The sequence below is a fragment of the Cucumis melo genome, chromosome 9, assembly GCF_025177605.1.
Source record: "Cucumis melo cultivar AY chromosome 9, USDA_Cmelo_AY_1.0, whole genome shotgun sequence".
NCBI lineage: Eukaryota > Viridiplantae > Streptophyta > Magnoliopsida > Cucurbitales > Cucurbitaceae > Cucumis > Cucumis melo.
The window spans coordinates 16,920,634-16,940,797 of NC_066865.1; the positions used below are offsets into that span (position 1 = coordinate 16,920,634).

Below are 20,164 nucleotides of genomic sequence, written 5' to 3' on the forward strand. Positions count from 1 at the left end.
CTGCCTATTGTCGATAAAGATGTATGACATAAATCAATGATTGACAAAAGGGCAGCCGATATCATATCTTGAGTGCATCTCTCCCTCGTGTGCAACTCAATTGTCAACTCCCTAGATTATGATCGATTTGGGGATAGTTCAATAAATAAAAGATGATGGTTCAATCTCACACAACACCATTATCAAACTATTAAAAAAAGCGAATGGGGACAGACGTGAATTTAGTGTTTTTGGATATCACATCACTAGAGCCTCATCGCACATCTGATTACATGTTCTGTTCGATAATGAAATTAAAATGGTATATGAACTAACACAAACCCAGTTTAGACGAAGTTCCAAAACGCCTAATACATAATAACCCTCCTTTCAAAACAAATTCTAATCAAGAGTAAGCAAGTGTTACCAATCAAGCATACATATAGAATGGTGAGAGATGAGTCAAACCATGATGGCCGCAGAGTTTTACAGCCAGGAATAAATTGCCATACTACGTGGGATAAAGGTAGCAGTAGTAAAGTGATATGTAAGCTTCACACGTGTCGCCTCTAGTAGTCAAAGTGTGCAGATGAATCTTGAGATGTTCATGCTCGTTGCTATCTCAAAGCGGTACCCAACTTCAAGCCCTAAAATTTGGTAGAAAGAAAGCCCGAAGCTTCTAGGAAAAAAAACTCGAGGCATTACCATGTAGTAAGGGGAAAAAAACTCAGCAACATTTCATTCCTTCATAGAAAGCCTTGAACTAGTAGAAAGAAAAAGTACAGTAAGTCACTAATGAGTTCCAAACAACTAAATATATAACACATGTAAATAGCAATAATATACATTCAAATCCTCAGTTCTAGTCTGCCTAAGGTTCCCAATACATCACAGATATGCCATAGATGATTCTGGTATCAGAGTTTGATCAAAGCAACTGGATTGGGTCACAAGTCAGAAACAACTTATCCACAAACAAGCATAACACGTTTTCTTGAGCTCACTGTACTGCAGCTAATGTGAATCCATGACATCTTTAAAGAAGAACAAGATAAGCTGCGGTAACATGTACCTTGATTGACAGACACGATTGAAATCCTTAATGTGCTATCTTTACTCCATCCTCTTCTTCAATCAGCATTCAATAATCATATTTTCTAAGCAACACAATGAAACCTGCAATATTCTATACAGCACACGTCTTGAATATATACCTGGGCTTTTGAGAGATGATCATTACCGAATTTAGACGTGATGTCAAAATAAATTAAAGAGGAAAAAGATACCCAACTAAAACTGAACATTTTGTATACAATAGAAATCAACTTGGATATTTACAGGCAGCCCTATCAAGATATCTTGGCACTTCACTGAAATCCCAAAGGAAGAAAGAAAAAGAAAACGTTGTTACTAGGGCCACAAAAACTCATTTATACTACCGTAAGTATATGCTGACCCAGTCCATCCCGTGGGGCCACTCCTGGTGTGCAAAATATGTGCAACCAGTGTCACTCACCCTTAAATTACCAGAACCAGAAGTTATTCTGATCCCTACAAAATTTTCCAGAAGTGTAAGCTAACTAAAACTTCCAGACGAAGAAGCTGTGCTGCTTGACAATTCAAACCATAAAGAGATATCTGAGATCTTCAACTGTCAAGCGGGAAGCGGAACCTCCACTTTGATCTTCACCAAATGCTGATGCAACCATTTTTCTCTTCTCTTCCTGCATAACATGGTCAGAAAGAAAAATAAAATCTTCACATCAATAATACGTATACTTGCATATCAACTTCATCTTGAAAAGCACCGAGCCATCCCTCTTAACAGATATTCAATATGACTAACCAATTCAAAAGTACTTAGGATCAATCAATTTTCTACCTCGTAGCCCTATTTAATGGTTGAATAAAGAACCAAAGCTATTCAAAACATCCAGTTCCATTTACAATTAGAATTAACAACCTTCCTTAAGGGACCACTTCTCCCTTCTTAGAGTTCCCTTGAAAGTCATAAAGAACTTGGAGAAGTTGATGGAATGGAAGGGCTTACAACCTGCGGAAAGACCCACTCTGATTTGCACATTCGGTAAATGAGAGTGAATCTTCCCTCCCCATAGTCTTGGTGTGGGTGGATTCTCTAGAGCAGAGAAGCAATGCCCTCCCAGTTCCCTCCTACTCAAGTGGCTTTGAAGGCACCAAAAAGGAGTCAGCTCTGGGAGGCAGTCATTGCTCATATGTATGGGCTGGACGACCAAAATTATCAAGAAGGAAAAAAGATGCAGGCATTAGCCAAAATTGGCACAGCAAATTAGAATCAAGTGTCATCATGATGACTCAATTGCTTGCTATAATGGTAATTCTCAGCTGTATCATTCTCTAGATCGGATCCTCCATAATTGTCAGAAATTCATCCTTTCTAAGTCTAATAAGCCTCCTCATTCCAATTAGCAAGAGAAATTTAGCAGCTTTCTAGTTTTATCAATACCAATAACCAGGCCTATATGAACCAAAAACAGGCCAACCCAAGAAGAAGAGTCTGCCACCAGCTATGAATACAATACAAAATCCGGAATTTCTACAAAACAGAATCCATCTTTCAAACTTCTTAAACATTTTACAATACATAAAGACAACCAATCCTAATTACGGAATTACGAAACCCTATAATAACAAGAACTTGAACTGTGGGGGGGTGGAGCATTAGTAAATTACTAGAAGATCATGTCGTTGAAATTCAGTGTATATATTTTAACCATGAAGATTAATGTTCAACATATATTTCTAAAAACTGAGTTTTCAACAGATATTCAACTGATAATGGAAAAACAAACATAAAGCAAAAGAGACAGAGATAATACCTGCAATGCTAGTATCCTATCTTCTACAGTGTCTTTTACAGTAATCCTTGACACCGTAACAGGACGAGTCTGTCCAATTCTATGTGCTCGGTCTACAGCCTGATCCTCAGTAGTTGGATTCCACCAAAGATCCAATAAGATAACATGGCATGCTGCAACCATGTTCAGACCTAGATTTCCTGCCTTCAATGACATCAACATAACAGGGATCTGCAGAAAAAAACCACCAATTCAAGTATTGAATTAAACCACCACGCTAAACATGATATTGTTAATCATTTCAATACCTATATCATTGCAAATCATGTAAAGTAACTGTTACATATAAACTTCCACAGTATATAATGTCTCCAACATAGAGAGGCATCTTAAATCCACCAGAAATTCTGGTAGTAGTATTCAGATTAAGGGCCAAACCTCAGGGTCAGAGTTGAAATCTTTCACAGCACGGTCTCTTGAAACCAGAGACATTGTGCCATCAAGTCTCCTATATTGAATGCAAGCCTCGTTCAGTGACAATTCTACTAAATCTAACATGCTGGTCCACTGGGAGAAAACAATCGTCTTCACAGGTTCTTCAGTTGGAGGACATGGAGATGCGTGCTTTGTATTATTAACATCAGAATCACAGATCTCAATGCATTCATCCTCAGACTGTAGAGAACTTCCGTTGCATCCAACGGAGACCACTTGTTCAGAAGTTGAAATTGATGCTTTGCAATTATTCTGCAGAATCTCAAGAACAGCCCTAATTTTGGACGAACTGTACTCACTATGAACAACTTGGGATTTCTCAGGAATTCCTGAACTTGTGGAACCACCTTCAAGATCATCAGAGATACATTTCCGGAGGGTAGTTTTTGAGAAAACAACGTCAGCAGCAACTTGTTCCTTGCATCCAAGTGCCGGACACATATTGTCATCGCCAGTCATGGATTCAGACACGCATTGGAAGCAGAAAACATGACCACACATGGTAACAACAGGATTCTCGGGCGGATCCTATTAGGAGGGAGGAAAAACCATTTAACAATAAATATAATAAGTCATTGTTTTTGCAGATTATAGAAGCCTTATATATCATATTCAGATTATTTAAATGTATGTCACTTGGTATTGCAATTTGATATGCGTGAACACATTATAGACGCAGTTGCACAAACAATGACATGATGGCTAATAGAACATTTTTACCATTCTAAAGAAATAATAACATTTTAATCTTTTAAGACAAATAATCAAAGGATAGTGGTGTGGCCTAAGGAATTAAAAGAGAGAACTCTCTGAGAATCAAACCAAAGTTCTTACTATCGACCAAAAACTATTGAATACACGAAGGTAATTCCCTTGCGAAATTATAATTTTACCATCTGAGAAATAATAACTTTAATCAGTTGAGACAACAATAATTTAAAGGACGGTGGTGTAGCTTAAGGGATTAAAAGAGAGAATTCCCTGAGAATCAAATCAAAGTTATCATTATCAAAATTCTTTATTGATATAGAACTGGAAACAAACTAGAAAATAAAATAGAAATTAATACAAAAAGAAAACCAAACTTTAAATAGGAAAATAAAAGGATTATTCAAGGATTGAATCCAGATTAATACGAATTTACCCCAACTTAACCTAATCATACTATAACATATTCAATCCCTCCCCGAAAGAAAAAAAAGCTCTTAAGTTCTAGAAAGAAAATAAAACGTTCTCAAGTTTGGTTGGATTTTGTGAAGCTGTGGGTTATCTTGGTGGCAGTAGCAAATAAAAGAAATTCTTAGGATGTGGGTTGATTGGTGATCCACTTGGATTTCTTAAAGGTTGCCACACTTTTTCAGTCAAATTAATTCTAGCAAGTATTAAGGAAGTTTTTGGATTTGTTTTTTGTAGGGAACTTACTAAATTGCATTTAGGGGTTAGGAGGAGGAGGAGGAGACCTCCAAACTCAAGAAATTTTGCATTTAGACTTGGTAAATTTGATTCTATTTTTAGTTACTAAAGGAAAACCCTAATTATTACTATTTTCTAAGAAAACAAAAAAGCCTCAATGTGCGGGGCTTTGAGCCTTGGGGCTTCACAAAAGGTGTGAGCCTGAGGCGTGCCTTATTTTGTAAGGCAAGGAACCAAACCTGGGCCTTGAGCTCAACAGGGCTTATTAAAACATTGAGAAAAATTATGGCTTTGAAATGCCCAGTAAGATTACACCAAAAAATTGCATTGAAGATGAGGAATCAAGAACTTCTCAAATAGATTTGGTTTTGTCATGGAAATTCAAGCGTTTCTTTCAGCAACATCTTCTATAAAACAGCAATCGCAATGCTTGTCCACAAAATTTCTTTGGAATTTTTTAAGGGTGATCAATAACGAGTATATTGATCCAACTCCTATAGTCATTCAAAAGGACAATGTCCCAATTGAAAGCTTCTAAAACTTTAGCCCATAGATCAACCACAAAGGAACTTTTAAACAAGTGACCGTGAGTTTCACTCTCTATGGCATACAGCAGTAAGATGGAGATAAACAAATCCATGGATAGCTCTTTTGGAGTCTATCCGGGGAGTTGAGACATGAATGAGCTATCTCCCGGAATGAGGAATTCAATTCCCTTGGGGCACAACAAATCTTCTTGTTTGAGCATTTAATGGATGTGAAGAGATAAGTTGTGTGTAGAGAGACTTGAAAGAAAGAAAAAAAAAGCCACTGCTTTCAAGCTTCCAGACCGATGATACTTCATGCCTTAAATGAGTAACGTTAAGAATAAGATGGTTGAGGGAGGCCCATTCTGAGATCTCCTCCTCTTTGAGATTCCTTCTAAAATTCGGTGACCATGCAGAATTTTTAACAAATGCATATTTGGAATCCCCAATAACAAAGTGCTTTGGGAAGATCCGGTGAAGAGGGCCGTCTCCAAACCAAATATCAGACCAAGTTGAATCACCCTGAAGCTTGTAATGTATATTATTGAGAACAAGGTCTTGATGATTTAAAATGTGTTTCCATGGGCTCCTCGAGGAAACCCTGTGGCTTCAGCAGGCCTTAAGTCAAAACATCGGGAGCCAAACATGGCTTTGATGAATTTATTTATGTTGTCATATCGCCACATCCATTTAGCAAGAAGAGCCTACTCTGTTGTTTGATGTTGACAATATCTAGTCCTCCCTCGATAGTGGGTTGTTTCAAAATATTCCATTTGTGGAGATGACTAGTGTTACTGGCTTCTTTCCCCCACCAAATAAAATTTCCATTTGAGGAAATGCCAGTCGCTTTTCATTAAATGAAAATTTTTCTTTCTAGTTCAAAAAAATCAAGCGTCAATACGAAGAGAGGAACTCACCTCGCAGACACAGCATATGGCCAAAGAAGCCTCCAAGCATTTTAACAGATTCATCAGCATATCCTTAGGAAGCTTACTTGCCATTTCTGTAGAATCCTTCCCCACAGAATCGGTATTGTACCCTTTTACAAGAAGTGGGTGGTCACAAGCCTGACGGAGACGTAGAAGCATTAACAGAATATTTGCATAGTTTTGCTTTACTGTACCAGCTGCGGCATAAGCCTGCAAAGTACATGTCGTCCGATAAGAATCCACATTTATGAAGGGAAACTCCTTCAAGGGGTGTATAAAGTATAAACCAATAGGGTGAACATACAAGAAGCCTATCCCCCATTTAGACAAAAAGAGAAACATATAATTAGAAACTTTTAAACAATATATTAAAAACTTGAGTATATATATTAAGAAAAACATCCATATGTCCTCAAGGTCCAGTGCACTTGAATTAATCAGTTTTAACCTTGTAGTTTAATCTCTTTTTTCCCAAAGGCCAAACCTATATATATAAAGGCACAAAGGCAGTTGCACACAACTTTATTGAATATTATTGAATTAACTTGCGCTCTGACCTCGCCAGTCCCTAAAATGATTATACTATAGTCTGGTGTTCGTATTGGAAAACCAATTGCAGGAGAAATTAAGAAAAATGGTTGATTCCACTCAATCAGGCTTGGGGGGGGGAGGGGGGGGTGAGAGAGAACTAAATGCACCTTGAATTGCTTGCGAGAATCAGCTTCTAATTGGGTATAAAAATCACGCTCCTCTGTAGAAAAATCCACTTTCTTTAACCGTATGGTTTTTGGGGGCAATTTGACAATCGGCTCCCCATCAATTAATGTGCCTAAACAGCAAATAAGTTTATTATTCGAGCTGAAGCAAGAAGTGATCAAAATTCACAAAAGGATATAAAGTCTTGTCAATTAAATAAGTTGTGGCATTTACTTTCAAATACAAGTTTAATACTCATTGGTGTGCTTGAGATGAGCAGCTATAAAGCATATAGAGAATCAGAAGATGAGATCATCTGGATGGATAGACAATGAGAAGCAGACTGACATTACAGCAAGTTGACCCTTCAGTTTTAACATTAATTGAGATATATCTAGTTATATTTATACAAATGAAAAGTATCCTTAGATTTCTGAACTCATCTGCGAGTATGTGCCAAGCAAAAGATGCCTTTACAGTATGCTTCTGATATAACTTTTTAATAAATAATTAACGGTATCATATTAAAAAGAGAAAAAGAAGTCCTCACTGAAGAGTGTTCAAGCGACCAAGAAAGAATTGCCAGATAAAAAACCTAATTTTATTAGGAATCTTAATCATCCAAATGCTATCGAACGTGAACCCAATTGGAGAGGGAACCAATAACAATCTAAAGAAGGATTTACAAGAAAACCCCTCCCTAAGATTTGGACTCCAAATGCAAACATCCCTTCTACCCTCCCTAAAAAGTGTATGTCTTCAAAAAATGAAGAAGAGAGGCAACCTCAATTGTTTCCTTATTGGTTCAATTGTGAAAAGACAGAGTTCTCAGACCAAATCAAGAAGTCAGATCGGGTGATTTTTAAGGGAAAAAAGATGATAAAGATGAGGAAAAACAGAAGAAAGAGCACCATTCCCCACCAGATGATCCTCCAAAAGAAACGTGGCACCAGCGATTTTGTAATTATAGTTTATCTCAAATTGCCACCAGTTGGACTCCTCTTTGTAATCTTTTGGTGTGTGGTGATACATAATCTCTCTTTCCTTTTGTAATCATCTTTAGATAAGGAAAAGGTTGTTTCTTATAAAAAAGAAAAGGTTGTTTATACATCTACCGTGGCTAACAATTGATTTAATATTCCCTCTAATGTTGATCTTAGTAATGAAGCAGAAAGCATGACACCATGAATTGATTGTCTTCATAGCGAGCTTAAGGAACAACTCAAACAAGTGAAGCTATCCTAGAAAGCCACAGCTGATTCATATGGTCGTGCTCAAAACTTCTAGGTCGACAACATGGTGACAATGCATTTGCAGAAGTCTTGTTTGTTCACCCACTAAAGTCCATAACAAGCTTGCTTACCAACGAAAGTTGGGTCCTTTTCCGTGGTTGAGAACTTGAGAAGACTGACAGCAATGCACATTGCCTAGATCTCCCACCTGCCATGGGTATTAGTCTGACATTCAATGTTGCTAACATCTACCCTTATCATGCTCCAAACACATTTCCCTTGGCTGATTAACTCAAGGACGATTTTTTTTCTTGGGAGAAGGGTATCAGGTAAGATATCCTCAGCTATTCTTGGATGATATGTTGATTCTAGTCATATTACACTGTTGTGGTAGTTTCTTTACCCATTAGTATTTTTCTTGCATGTTCATCAGCAAGCTAACTTGTAGTTTACCGTGATTGTTAAGTTTTGGTTGAAGTTTCAGCCTTCTTAAGTTCTATAAATAGGGGACTGCTGTCCATTCGTATCAGTTCCATCATCTTAAGAAGATGTATTTGGGTTGACTTTCTAAGTGTTTAAATACGTGTTTATGTGTAGATAAAGGTTTATAAACACTTAGAAAGTCCATTCAAACGGATTCTAAAATCTCCCTCACTTGGTTACAACAAAAAATACCAATACTTATTGTGAAATCTGTATCCACATCATCATATTCTTACACATAATAAAAGTGGAACTTTTAGTAAATGAAATTATATATATATATATATATATATATATATATATATAGAGAGAGAGAGAGAGAGAGAGAGAGAGAGCAAGTGCCGACCTTTAGTTCGTCGCAACATTATTGCCCTTAGAACAGCCTGAAGCTTCTTATACCCAGTAACTGAATTTCTGGAAATTGGAACCTTGATTGTATGGTAGAAAGATTTATAGACAGCATAAGGATCGTACCTCAGAAATCTGAAATAGCTATATAAATCATCAATTGCATTTTGTATAGGTGTTCCAGATAAGCACCACCTTCTTTTGGCTCGAAGGCTACAGCAGGCTCTAGCCACTTGAGTTCTATGATTCTTTATTGTTTGAGCTTCATCCAGAATAACCCTGAACCAACCCACTCTTGCAAGTGGGCCAGAATCACACTCAAAGGAAATACCAGTTCCTTTCCTGCCCTTCTTACCCTTCTTACTACTGATAGAGGTCTTTTTCCTCTTTTTGTTGACTGAAAAATCAGAAGATAATCCATATCTATCTCCATTTTTTTCCTCACCATCATCCTCATCAACTAAAGGTTGTTTTGGGACTTCATTGGTGACAATCGCATATGTTGTGAGAACCACATCATACTTTGCAAGCTCATCAGGATCCCTAGTCCTACTTCCCCCATGATAGATTAAAACTGAAAGTTTTTTTTCTTCAGGGACTTTGTCATCTAGTTCTCTGGCCCACTGCCGGACAATACTTGCAGGGCACACAACCAATGTACCAGCTGCTGGTCTCCGCTTACTGATTGCTCTAGTTGTTTTCACTTCTTGAATTGCTTTAACATCATCAGACTCTCCAGTCTGCTGCATTTTATCTGAATCAGCAGTGCCAGTGCCAGTGCCATTATCGTCGTCGTCGTCCAAATTCAAAGCTTCAGCTTTTGTTTTGCTTCCATCTTCTAATTTTGCCTTTGATTGATTGGACTTCTGCAATTGTATGAGTGAAATCATAGAAACTGTCTTTCCAAGGCCCTGAAGAGAAAAGGGAATAAGTCTAGAACCTCATTAAGAACAAACTTCCAGAAACAGACAGGAATTTAATCCAGGCCCAGTAGCTTGCTTTACCTGGTCATCCGCTAAAATACCTCCCAAACAATGCAAACTTTTATTTTCCTTCTGTAGCATCCATGATAATGCAATTTTCTAAAAGACAAATTTACAGCAAAAAGTTATAAAAAACGTATGGCAGTAAAAGAAAGACACTACATTTTGATAATAAAAACCTGGTGTCTTAAAAGAGGAACAGACAGAAGACCATCGGGAAGAGTAGCCTCTTGTTTTGGTTGATTTAGATCCTGCAGAAAGAAGCCGGAACACATTAATACTTTAATAGTTAATTCAGAAGAACAGAAGCAATTATAATATGAATAAAAACTTTCCACTAACTAAAAGGAACCAATTTCTTCTTTCTTTTCTTTTCTTATATCCGAGTGTCATGACCAGCTTACACTCTTCCCACAATGGTTTCCTCTTTTCTTTTATCATTAGTTCAACCTCTTTTGATTTAAATAAACCAGTCTCACGCATACAAAATTAAAGGAATTACAAAATACTTCTTTCAAAAGTGATGTAAATCAAAGACTATCACGGTTAGAAAATAGATTTATCTAACAAAAACTGAATAAGTGAATAAAAAATAGCATGCTCGAATAAAATTAACACATCCCTCCAACATCCTGAAAGATGCTCTAACTTGTTACCAATCAATTGTACAAAAGAACGTCCCAGTATATCGAGCCCGATGACTTTTCTTTGAACAAACGACTAAGGTTAGCCCATCAAGCATCAAGTTAAAACTATATAAAGGAAAAAATATTCTTTCCTTTTCATATTATCTTTGGAACGCCATCATTAATGCAAACATTGACTAGGCTTATATTTGTCGTATACCCAAGAAGTTTGATGCCATCTCAGTGAGAGATAAGAGATAACTGATCAGCCTTACCACTTGCTTATACAAGATAATTGTGCAAGTTCTGTTCGAACGACTTAAGGAAGTATAGCCTCCAGCTCCTACTATATCGTACCAATCCACTTTCGTGGCTGATAGACAAATCAGTTGTGCATCAGAAGTCTTGGTAGCAGTTTGTCAGCTCACGTAGTCTTTGAACTTTTTACGAATCAAATATTCTTTGGTTGGATTTGAGATAGTTTAGCTCTTTTGTTTCGTCCTCTTGAGATACATCATCTTCAAGCTTTTCAAAGATTACTTCTTTCATGGGTATGGTTTTTTCCCACATTTTGTTTCCCTTCCCAGCATTTCATTTGTATTGATTTTTTTCAGCTGCTGTTTTGGCTGTTTTTCTGCCTTGTTTGGAGTTTGTTAAGCTCTTGAGCCTTGTTTTGTTTGTCCGTGTATTTGGATTCCGGTTTTTTTGTCCCATAGAAATTCTAGCTCTATGTATATTTCTCTTGTAATTTGAGCATTAGTCTCATTTCATTATATTAACGAAGAGGCTAGTTTCCATTAAAAAAAACAAAAAGAGAGACAAATCATTTGATCCCTCACCCATTGCAAACAAGCTTATAAATGAAAGTCTTCATAGAACCGGGAGTCAAATTGGATATTGAAAAGGTATTTGACAAGATTGATCAGAAATTCTAAGATTTTGTCCTTGAAGTTTGAGGGATTCAGACTTATTTGAAGAAGATGGATTAGAGAGTGCATTTATTCTCCAAACTTCTCTATCATCACTAATGGAAAGCCACATGGTAAGATCTTTGCCACTAGATGTCTCCGTCAAGGTGATCCACTTTTCACCTTTCTCATTTAGTCTTGTTATGGATGTTTTGTGTTGAAAGCTTAAGCATGTCGAATAACCCTTCATGTCAATGTTATCTAAATTAATAAATAAAAATTTAAAGGTTTTTAAACAAGTTTACATGTTTGTTTTTTTCTTTTTCTTGAAAGGAGACAACCTCATTTAATAATAAACAATGAAACAATGAAACAAAAGCCCATAGTACAAGAGAGTTATACAGTGAGCAAACAAAACAAAAAAGGATCAGGAAGTGCACCCACGAATCTCAACTAGGTTGAAACCCCCTTAGCACCCATATCATATCCAAACAATGGAGGGGACGAAACAATAATTACCGTCCGAGCGAATGCTAACACAGCCAACACATCTCAAAAGGAAACCTAGAAACAAATTCTAACAGACTAGGAATAAAGATACTGACAACCAAGGAAGAAGCTATAAATGGAAGAAGTTATAAATGGAAGAAGCATCAGAGGACACGGCCGGAACTGAATCAATAATAAAGGTGGAAAGATGAAGGCCTGCCAATTAGTAGGATATCTTGCAAAGATAAGTCTCTAGACTGTTTACTTAGAGGGCACCACGAAGAGGCATTCAGCCAAGCGATCTCGTATCTATCAGACCAAAAGGATACTTTATTGAGTTAACATGTTTATTATTTAATCCATCAAACATTTTATTGTTTATTGTTGAGATGTCCGGATGCACCTGTTGATCCTAGTCCTTTATGCTTTACGTTCTTTGTATAATCCTTCGTATAATCCTCACGTACTTAGAGCATTAGTCTGTTTCATTTTACATTCATATGAATAAAGAGACTTGTTTCCGAACAAACATTTTATTGTTTATTGTTGGAAATTAGGGACTAGTGGAGTGTTTATAGCCCAAGGGTATTTGTGTAACTTATTGTACCCTAGTTTTATTTCCTTTTTTGTTTTTGTTTTTTTTCTTTAAAAGGAGATAGCCTCGTTTGTTAATAAAAAATGAGACAAAAGCTTATAGTACAAAAGGATTATACAATGAGCAAACAAAAGAAAATATTTCCTTTTCTATTAGGACTTATTATAGCCTATATATATATTCTTCACTCTTGCACTCTTTTGATTATTAGAAATAATAAGAGTGGGATATATCGTGGTTTTCTCTCCCTGTACTAGGTTTTTCATGTATACCTTGTGTTCGTCTACTTCTTTTCAATATGGTATTACAGCATGCTGACGAAACCCTATCTGCCATTCGCAAAAACCGACCAATGCAAGATAACCTTGTTTTGCATCAGCCCCGCCTTAGCCATGACAACTGCCGTTGCTCCATCGTCAGAGCAATCGCTGAAGCCGCCGTTTTTCCCGCTACCAATATTGTCGTTGTTGTCGTTGATCGTTATCTTCAATCCTTACATATCCATCCAACTCTATTGCCACCATAACCCTTTGATGGAAACCCTAGTTGAAACATACACCGTGAAAACGAGATTAGTGAATCACCCACCTACCACAGAGGTAAATTCCTTACTGAGGCAACAAGCTTCTCGCAACAACCGGGTTTTCCTCATCACGTATCGCCTAGTTGTGAACATCAAGTTTTGGTTGGTTTATCTCCGATAATGGTTCAACAACAATTGGTTAATATTCAGACAAGTTTTCAACAACAAATCGTTGCTCTTAGGGTAGCTCTAAGTGCTTCCACAATGAAAGAATTAGGATTGCAGATGGGTCCTTTGCTCCTATTGTGGGCATATTTCCCCTTTCAATGGTCTCCTTTTACAAAATATGTTACATGTGCTTTAACATATCTTACAATTTATAATCTATTAGTAAGATAACCAGAGATCTACGTTGTCAAGTTATTTCCTCACCTCATATTGTTTCTTTTCAGAACCTCGATAAACTAGGGGACTCCATTTCCTTGATGATAATGCTTCCTCCAGGGATTGTTATAGAACTAGTCTATTAACATCTTATCTTTCTACTTTTCATACGTTGTAGCACTTTCATCTTAGCCACCCATAATTTTCTCATTTATTTTCTAAAGGGGATATCTCTTCTTTGTCTTGTGATGTGTGTACTCGTGCAAAACAGCACAGGGTCTCGTTTCCTTCTCAACCCTACAAGCCTACCCAACCATTTACCCCTCATTCATAGAAATGTTTGGGGCCCTTACGGCTCACTATCACTTGGGGAAAACGTTGGTTTGTTACCTTTATTGATGATCATACCCGCTCACCTAGGTCTTTCTCCTCACTGATAAATCTGAGGTCTCATCAATATTTCAACAATTTTACACAACCATTGAGACATAGTTTAACGCAAAAACTGATATTTAGCGTATCAATAATGGTCATGAGTTCCTGAGTAGTACTCTTCGAGACTTTGTCCTCTAAAGGGATTGTCCACCACAGTTCTTATGCTTATACCCTGTAACAGCATGGTGTGGTTGAACGAAAAAACCGCCACCTCCTCTTCCTTCCTACTCATGGATGGATGCAGTCCTCAATGCGGCACATCTTATCAATATAATGCCATCTCTAGTCCTCCACCTCCAAACACCTCTTGAATGTCTCAAGAAGTTCTAGGCTACTACACGATTTATTCCTGATGCTCCTCTCGGTGTGTTTGGGTGCAGTGTCAGTTCACAGTCATGGGCCTAGCCACACTAAGTTTGCTCCTCCTGCTCAGTCATGTGTTTTCGTGGGGTATTCTTTGCACTAGCGAGGCTACAAGTGTTATCATCCTCCTTCTCGAAAGTAATTCGTGTCCATAGATGTCACCTTCCCTGAGGATAAACCTTTCTTTCCTGTTAGCCATCTTCAGGGGAAGAGTGGGAGTGAAAAGGCTAACTGGCCCGTTCCCTTCATTCCTATGACCCCAATTAAGCCTCATGAACCCATCCTGACATTGTTCTATTCACCAACCAAGTTCCCTAGATAACCTAATATAGGAAAAATCTTAGAAAGGAAATGGTACCCTCTACCACTCCGCAGACTCCAATCCATGAATCTGAACCAACACAAACTCAAGGTACTGCAAAAATTAATAATAAGATCTTGTGTGTTGAGGATGATATAGTTGATGTGGTTGAGGAGGGCAGGACTAATATTATAGTTCTAGAAGAGAAAGGACTGCTAGAAGTGATGAAACTCTAGCAAACACACAGTGTGAGACTAGCCCGGATGACTCAAACAAGCCAGAGAGTTATGATCCCTCTCTTGACATGCCCATTGCCTTGAGAAAGGGTACTAGGTCTTGTACAAAGCACTCTATGTGTAATTACATGTCTTACAGTAATCTGTCGCGCAAGATCAGGGTGTTTACTGCAAGTTTGGACACTGCAACAATACCGAACATACATGAAGCTATGGAAAGTCCTAAGTGGAAGACGGCTGTCATGGAAGAAATTGGAGCACTTAAGAAGATAAGACATGGGATCTTTGAAACCTTCTTAGGGCACAAGAGAGTGGGATGCAAATGGTCGTGCAAATACTTGTTGGGTTCTTCTGTTGTCTCCTTTTTCGGAAGGCGAAGGAAGACTTGGACCCTATCCTTTGGCAATGTGAGTGCTCTTGCTTTGTTTGAGAGCTATTTTTTCGGATGTTCTGTCTGCGTTAGCCCATCAACAGAGTACCAAGAGTATGATCGAGGAGTTCCTTCTTAATCAGCCACATGGAGAAGAAACAGGTTTTTTGGTTGGCTACGTGTGTGCTATTGTTTGGTCTTTGTGGGGTAAGTGGAATAATAGAACTTTTAGAGGGGAAAGGGACACTAGTGCGACTCGGTCCCTTGATCGCTATTATGTTTCTTTTTGGGATTCGATATCGAAGACCTTTTGTAACTACTCCATCGACTCTCTTTCACTTAGTTGAAACCCCTTTATGTAAGAGGGTTCCTTTTTTTTTTTTTTTTTTGTGGGCTTGGTTTTTTGTATGTCCATGCTTGTATCTTTCATTTTTTTCTCAATGGAAGTGGTTAAGTTTATCAAAAAAATAAAATAAAATAACAAAACAAGGCACTTGTAATGGGCGTTTTGTCCTAATTACCCTTCGAACAACCCTCCTCCCTTTTTCTTTACTGTGGGTAGTAAGATGTGGGTAGTAAGAAGATCCTAAACTAAAAGGAAAGAAGAAATAGACTAATATCTGATCCTCAAAATAGATGCCTCCAACTTCGCTAATACCAAGGCCAAATTATCACTAAATTGTCAAATCTACTTCTGAAAAAATTTCCCCTTACGAAAATAAAATAGCCAGGATAATGTTAAATCAAAATACCTCCAATACTTTTATCAAAAAATAAATAAATAAATACCTCTAATGCTGCTTGATAAATCAATCTCTCATCACCTCCAGCCACCATTTCTTCACCATAACCAGGACGATGGGGATGTTCACCTGGATACTGTGGAGGAATAGGTTTCCCTGGAGCCCAACCAGGGAGGATTCTATAATCCCTGTTCTCAGAACTAATAGTATCGTCACCATTGCCTCTGAAAAAAGCTTCTCTGCCATAAAACCTGCCACTAATTGAACCTGACCTTCCTGAATCATAACTGATGGGGGCATCACGACTTTGACTGCTGCCCACATTGTCAACTAAGTTATTTGATTTTGTGAGGGGTGCATATGACTGAGAGGTATAAGGCAGGGTCCTCTTAAAAGCCTGTTGAGAAGATAATCTTTCATAATCTGCTCCGGCTGTGGCTGCAATTCGAGAATTCACAGTTCGAGGAAGACCGGCATTCCCATTTTCAGTAAGATAATTGGTATCGTTTGTGAGGACAATATGATGATTTGAGGCTCTAGTGTCACCATTAGGACCAGAATGCAAGCTGTTATTAACATTACCTGTAAATTTGATTCAGATTTTTCCACTTTATAAGATTTCTTTAGAGAAAGCATAAAAAATAATTTAATAGTTTTGTGCAAAACTCACTTTGACCTGGACTATAATCTGTGGATGCCCAATGAGGAAGCTTTCTACTGCCACTAGATTCCCCAATATTTAGTGCAACATCGTCGTCACTGTCACTAATATATTCTAGATCTACATCACTGTCTGATGAACTAATTTCTATAAGGTTAGTCACAGACATGATGGTTCAACTGTGAGATCTCTCTTCTTTGACAAACTAAGACGAAGGTACAACAAGATTAGCCAAACTGCCAGAGAAAATAATAGAAATTGCCTTATTACAAGAAAGCCAGATAGATAAGCCTAACAAGGCTACTGAATGGAACCAACGGCTACCAACAGGTACATGGTCCAAGCAATCTAAGAATTTAAAGTTACAAATCCGTCTACTTACAAATGTGAAGTGCCTATAAGCTATATCAATGAATTTTCAAATATAGTCTGAATAATCAAACACATAGCCATACTGCATTGTAAATCTTTTCAGATACAGCAGAACCATTAGCAGGGATATCTTTGTCAACAACATCTCTGCAAATACCCAGAAAAAAAGAGAAGTCAAACGTATTATTAGTAGTTGAATACAAAGGGATGAATTGTAAAGACATCAAGGATACAGTAAATAGAAGCGTATGAATAAAAACTGATCTTCTGGCAGGGAGTACAAAGATGCTACATCAGTAAAACGAAGCTATATTATACATCAGTCACATGAGTCATCAATTGGTAACAGAGCATGATATATGCTTAATTTGCAAACAGAACCCAGTTCACTAAAAAAGAAAAAAGACGAGATGGGATGGGATTAGAACCAACCTAAAAAATGCAAGCCACACTAATAAAATAAAATAAAATTTATATATATATATATAAAGAAAAAAAAAACCCAAAGTCTTCACAAACATGAAGTCAAGCAGAGACCCCCTTCATGATTTCTAAACACATGGGATAAAGAGCCCCCTGATGAGAAAGACAAATGAAAGCAACTGAAAGGGAAGAGTATAGATTAATTCCATAAACTACATCTCATACAGACTGAGTTCTCCTACCTCAGACACTTTAGTGTCAACAATCTACTACAATTCGAATAGTGAAGCAGCATGTCTGTCGACTCTTATTCTAAGCTGATATCCCCGTAGTCCAAGAAAAGCAGTTCAAATCCAAATATCAAAACAAATTAGTTGTTCTCCACCACCTAAAAGGAAAACCAATTAGAACATCAAATTCAAAAGTTGCACTTACAAATTTACCTTTCTAAATAGAAATTAAAAACTTAAATTATTTTCTTAACCAAAATGCTTTCCATGCCAACCCCATTAAACCTCCCACTCAAAAATCAAAATTTAACCCCAAAATAACGTTAAACAAGAACATCAATTACCCAACCCATAAACCCAAAACCATAAAATTGAAAGCCACAACATGCATGAAGCGAAACGAGCGATTAATTAGAGTAAAAAACAGAAAGATCCCATTACAAAAACAACAGTGGTGCAAGATTCACACACACATTCAAACAAAGCTTCGAAAATTGGATTGAAATTAAGAAAAATAAGGAAGAATAAGATGATTGGTTAAAGGGCGATGAATGTGGGGACAAAAATGGAAGAAAATGAGAAGGAATCCATACGAGACGTTGTAGATTGTAGTTGGAGAGGAAGTAATCTCACTCTCCCTCCGTACTAGGTAGGGTTTGAGGTTTGAAGTTTCCGTTCAACGCCAGAGCTCAAAGAGGTTTTGTTGTTTTTTATTTTTCATTTTTTTCCTTTGAGGAATTTGAGATCGACGATGATTTAACGGCCGTGTGTGTTGTAGTTTTGTAGTAGTCTATAGACCGTACCGGTGTAGTGTCTACTTTTCTTCCTCCAAATTTGTTGGATGGGAAATTCATTTACACTCTTAAACTTTTTAATTTTTATTTTCATTTTATACTTATATTTTTCAAGAAAAAAAACTTATCAATTCGTCCTCTTTTTTTTAATTTTGTTGGCAAGGTTTAAACTACGAACTTTTTATTATTACCATATTTTAGTGTCTATTTATACCTTATTTTATTTGACTCAAACAATGTACTTTTCTTTGAATTTTATAAAACCATCGTGATAATTTGTAACATAACCCTTTCTAAATAAGTAAAAATTATATGGAAGAAGATGAGAGGGTAATTCGACTTTTTGAATTACTTTTTTTAAAATTTGATAGTGTCTACTTGATCTTAATAATTTTATATACGTGGAAAAGTTATGTATCGATGGTTTTAAAACAAAATACTAATTAATGACTTAAAATGATTTGTCTGCCTTATGATGGAATTTTAACTTCTAATTTTTAATTCTTAGTTTTAAGCATACACCATTCTAAGGTTTAAGAATTTTGTTACTCTTATGTTTTAATCTAATTTAAAGTCGTGTGTGTTATTGCTTTGAAAAAAAACTTTAATTATTGGAGTTGTTGGTTAGTTTTGTTTTTCCTTTTATTATGATTGCATCATTGGCAATGAGTATAATCTATCTTGTATAGTCGATGTTCTTAAAAGTTATAGGTTTAAAATAAGAGATATTTGAATCTAAGAAGTGAGAAAGAGAATTGACCACTTTTGTTTTGCTAATGGATGTAATACTAAAGCATATTAAACACTTCTTAAACTAATGTGGCTAGTTATGCAATAGGTAGAGCTTTCTTTAAGTCTATTGTGGTCATGTCGGAGCATTTTCGTATTTTGAAGTGATATTTTAAAATATGCATCTATTTCTCAAAAGGATGATAATTGGGTTGTACTTTCAAAAGAGTACAAGAAAACTAAGAGAACAAGGATGTATGTAATGAGATATCTGATGTGTTGCACATTCAAATTTCAAACATGCAAGTATGAGTAGAATTCAATGAAAGTTAATGTACATGTTTATTTTATATACTCGTTTATTTTTCTTTAATACAACAACTGCATCACTAGTAAATAAATTAGGCGACAAAGGCAACGAATCTAAAGGAGTTAAAGGATTAAAGCCATATATAACCTCAAAAGGCGAATAATTAGTAGTGTTATATGTTGCTCTATTATAAGCAAACTCTATAAAAGGTAAGGTATCCTCCCAAGACTTGAGATTTTTATAAATTAGTATCCTAAGCAAAACCCCCAATATTCTATCAACCACCTCAGTATGTCCATTAGTTTGTGGGTGACAACTTGCTAAAAACAAAAGCTTAGTTCCCAGTTTTCTCCATAAAACTTCCTAGAAATGACTCAAAAACTTAGCATTTTTATCACTAACAATGGTTTTTAGAATGTCGTGCAATCTATCAACTTCTCTAAAAACAAAAGCTTAGTTCCCAGTTTTTCCCATAAAACTTTCTAGAAATGACTTAAAAACTTAGCATCTTTATTACTAACAATGGTTTTTAGAATGTCGTGCAATCTACCCACTTCTCTAAAAAATAGATTAGCTATGTTAGTAGCATCATCCATTTTGCTACATGGAATCAAATGTGTCATCGCTTACTAAACCTATTAACTACCACGAAAATGCTATCATTATGCCTCTTAGCTTTTGGCAATCCAAGAACAAAATTCATGCTAATGTCAACCCAAGGTTCACTAGAAACATCCAAAGTGTTGGAAT

At 36.6% G+C, this 20,164-nt stretch overlaps 1 protein-coding gene across 5 annotated transcripts; it reads right to left on the bottom strand.

The window, feature by feature from the left end:
• Positions 1-1,246: 1,246 nt before the first annotated feature.
• On the bottom strand, positions 1,247-18,358 carry LOC103502911 (helicase-like transcription factor CHR28). Of its 5 annotated transcripts, none has more exons than XM_051090291.1 (13): positions 18,175-18,353; positions 17,594-17,739; positions 16,939-17,075; positions 16,572-16,792; positions 15,942-16,477; positions 10,102-10,173; positions 9,944-10,021; positions 8,938-9,850; positions 6,879-7,009; positions 6,169-6,390; positions 3,255-3,839; positions 2,838-3,047; positions 1,247-1,703 (listed from the first exon to the last, which is right to left on the bottom strand). In XM_051090291.1, exons 4-13 carry the CDS (start codon positions 16,723-16,725, stop codon positions 1,599-1,601), a joined length of 3,006 nt encoding a protein of 1,001 aa, XP_050946248.1. In that variant the 5' UTR covers positions 16,726-16,792; positions 16,939-17,075; positions 17,594-17,739; positions 18,175-18,353; the 3' UTR covers positions 1,247-1,598. The 5 variants fall into 5 exon arrangements, with proteins under 5 accessions (XP_050946248.1, XP_008465264.1, XP_050946249.1 ...); XM_008467042.3 differs by having other exon boundaries at positions 16,566-16,792; XM_051090292.1 differs by having other exon boundaries at positions 16,572-17,075.
• Between the last annotated feature and the right edge of the window lie 1,806 nt (positions 18,359-20,164).

Bases quoted from the DNA above. Each gene is read 5' to 3' on its own strand.
- LOC103502911 (XM_008467042.3), bottom strand. From the start codon at position 16,725: ATGTCTGTGACTAACCTTATAGAAATTAGTTCATCAGACAGTGATGTA. The intron at 10,174-15,941 runs GTATTTATTTAT...TTCTTTCTGCAG, and splicing joins TTTATCAAGCAGCATTAGAG to GATCTAAATCAACCAAAACA. The intron at 9,851-9,943 runs GTAAAGCAAGCT...TTTTCTCTTCAG, and splicing joins GTATTTTAGCGGATGACCAG to GGCCTTGGAAAGACAGTTTC.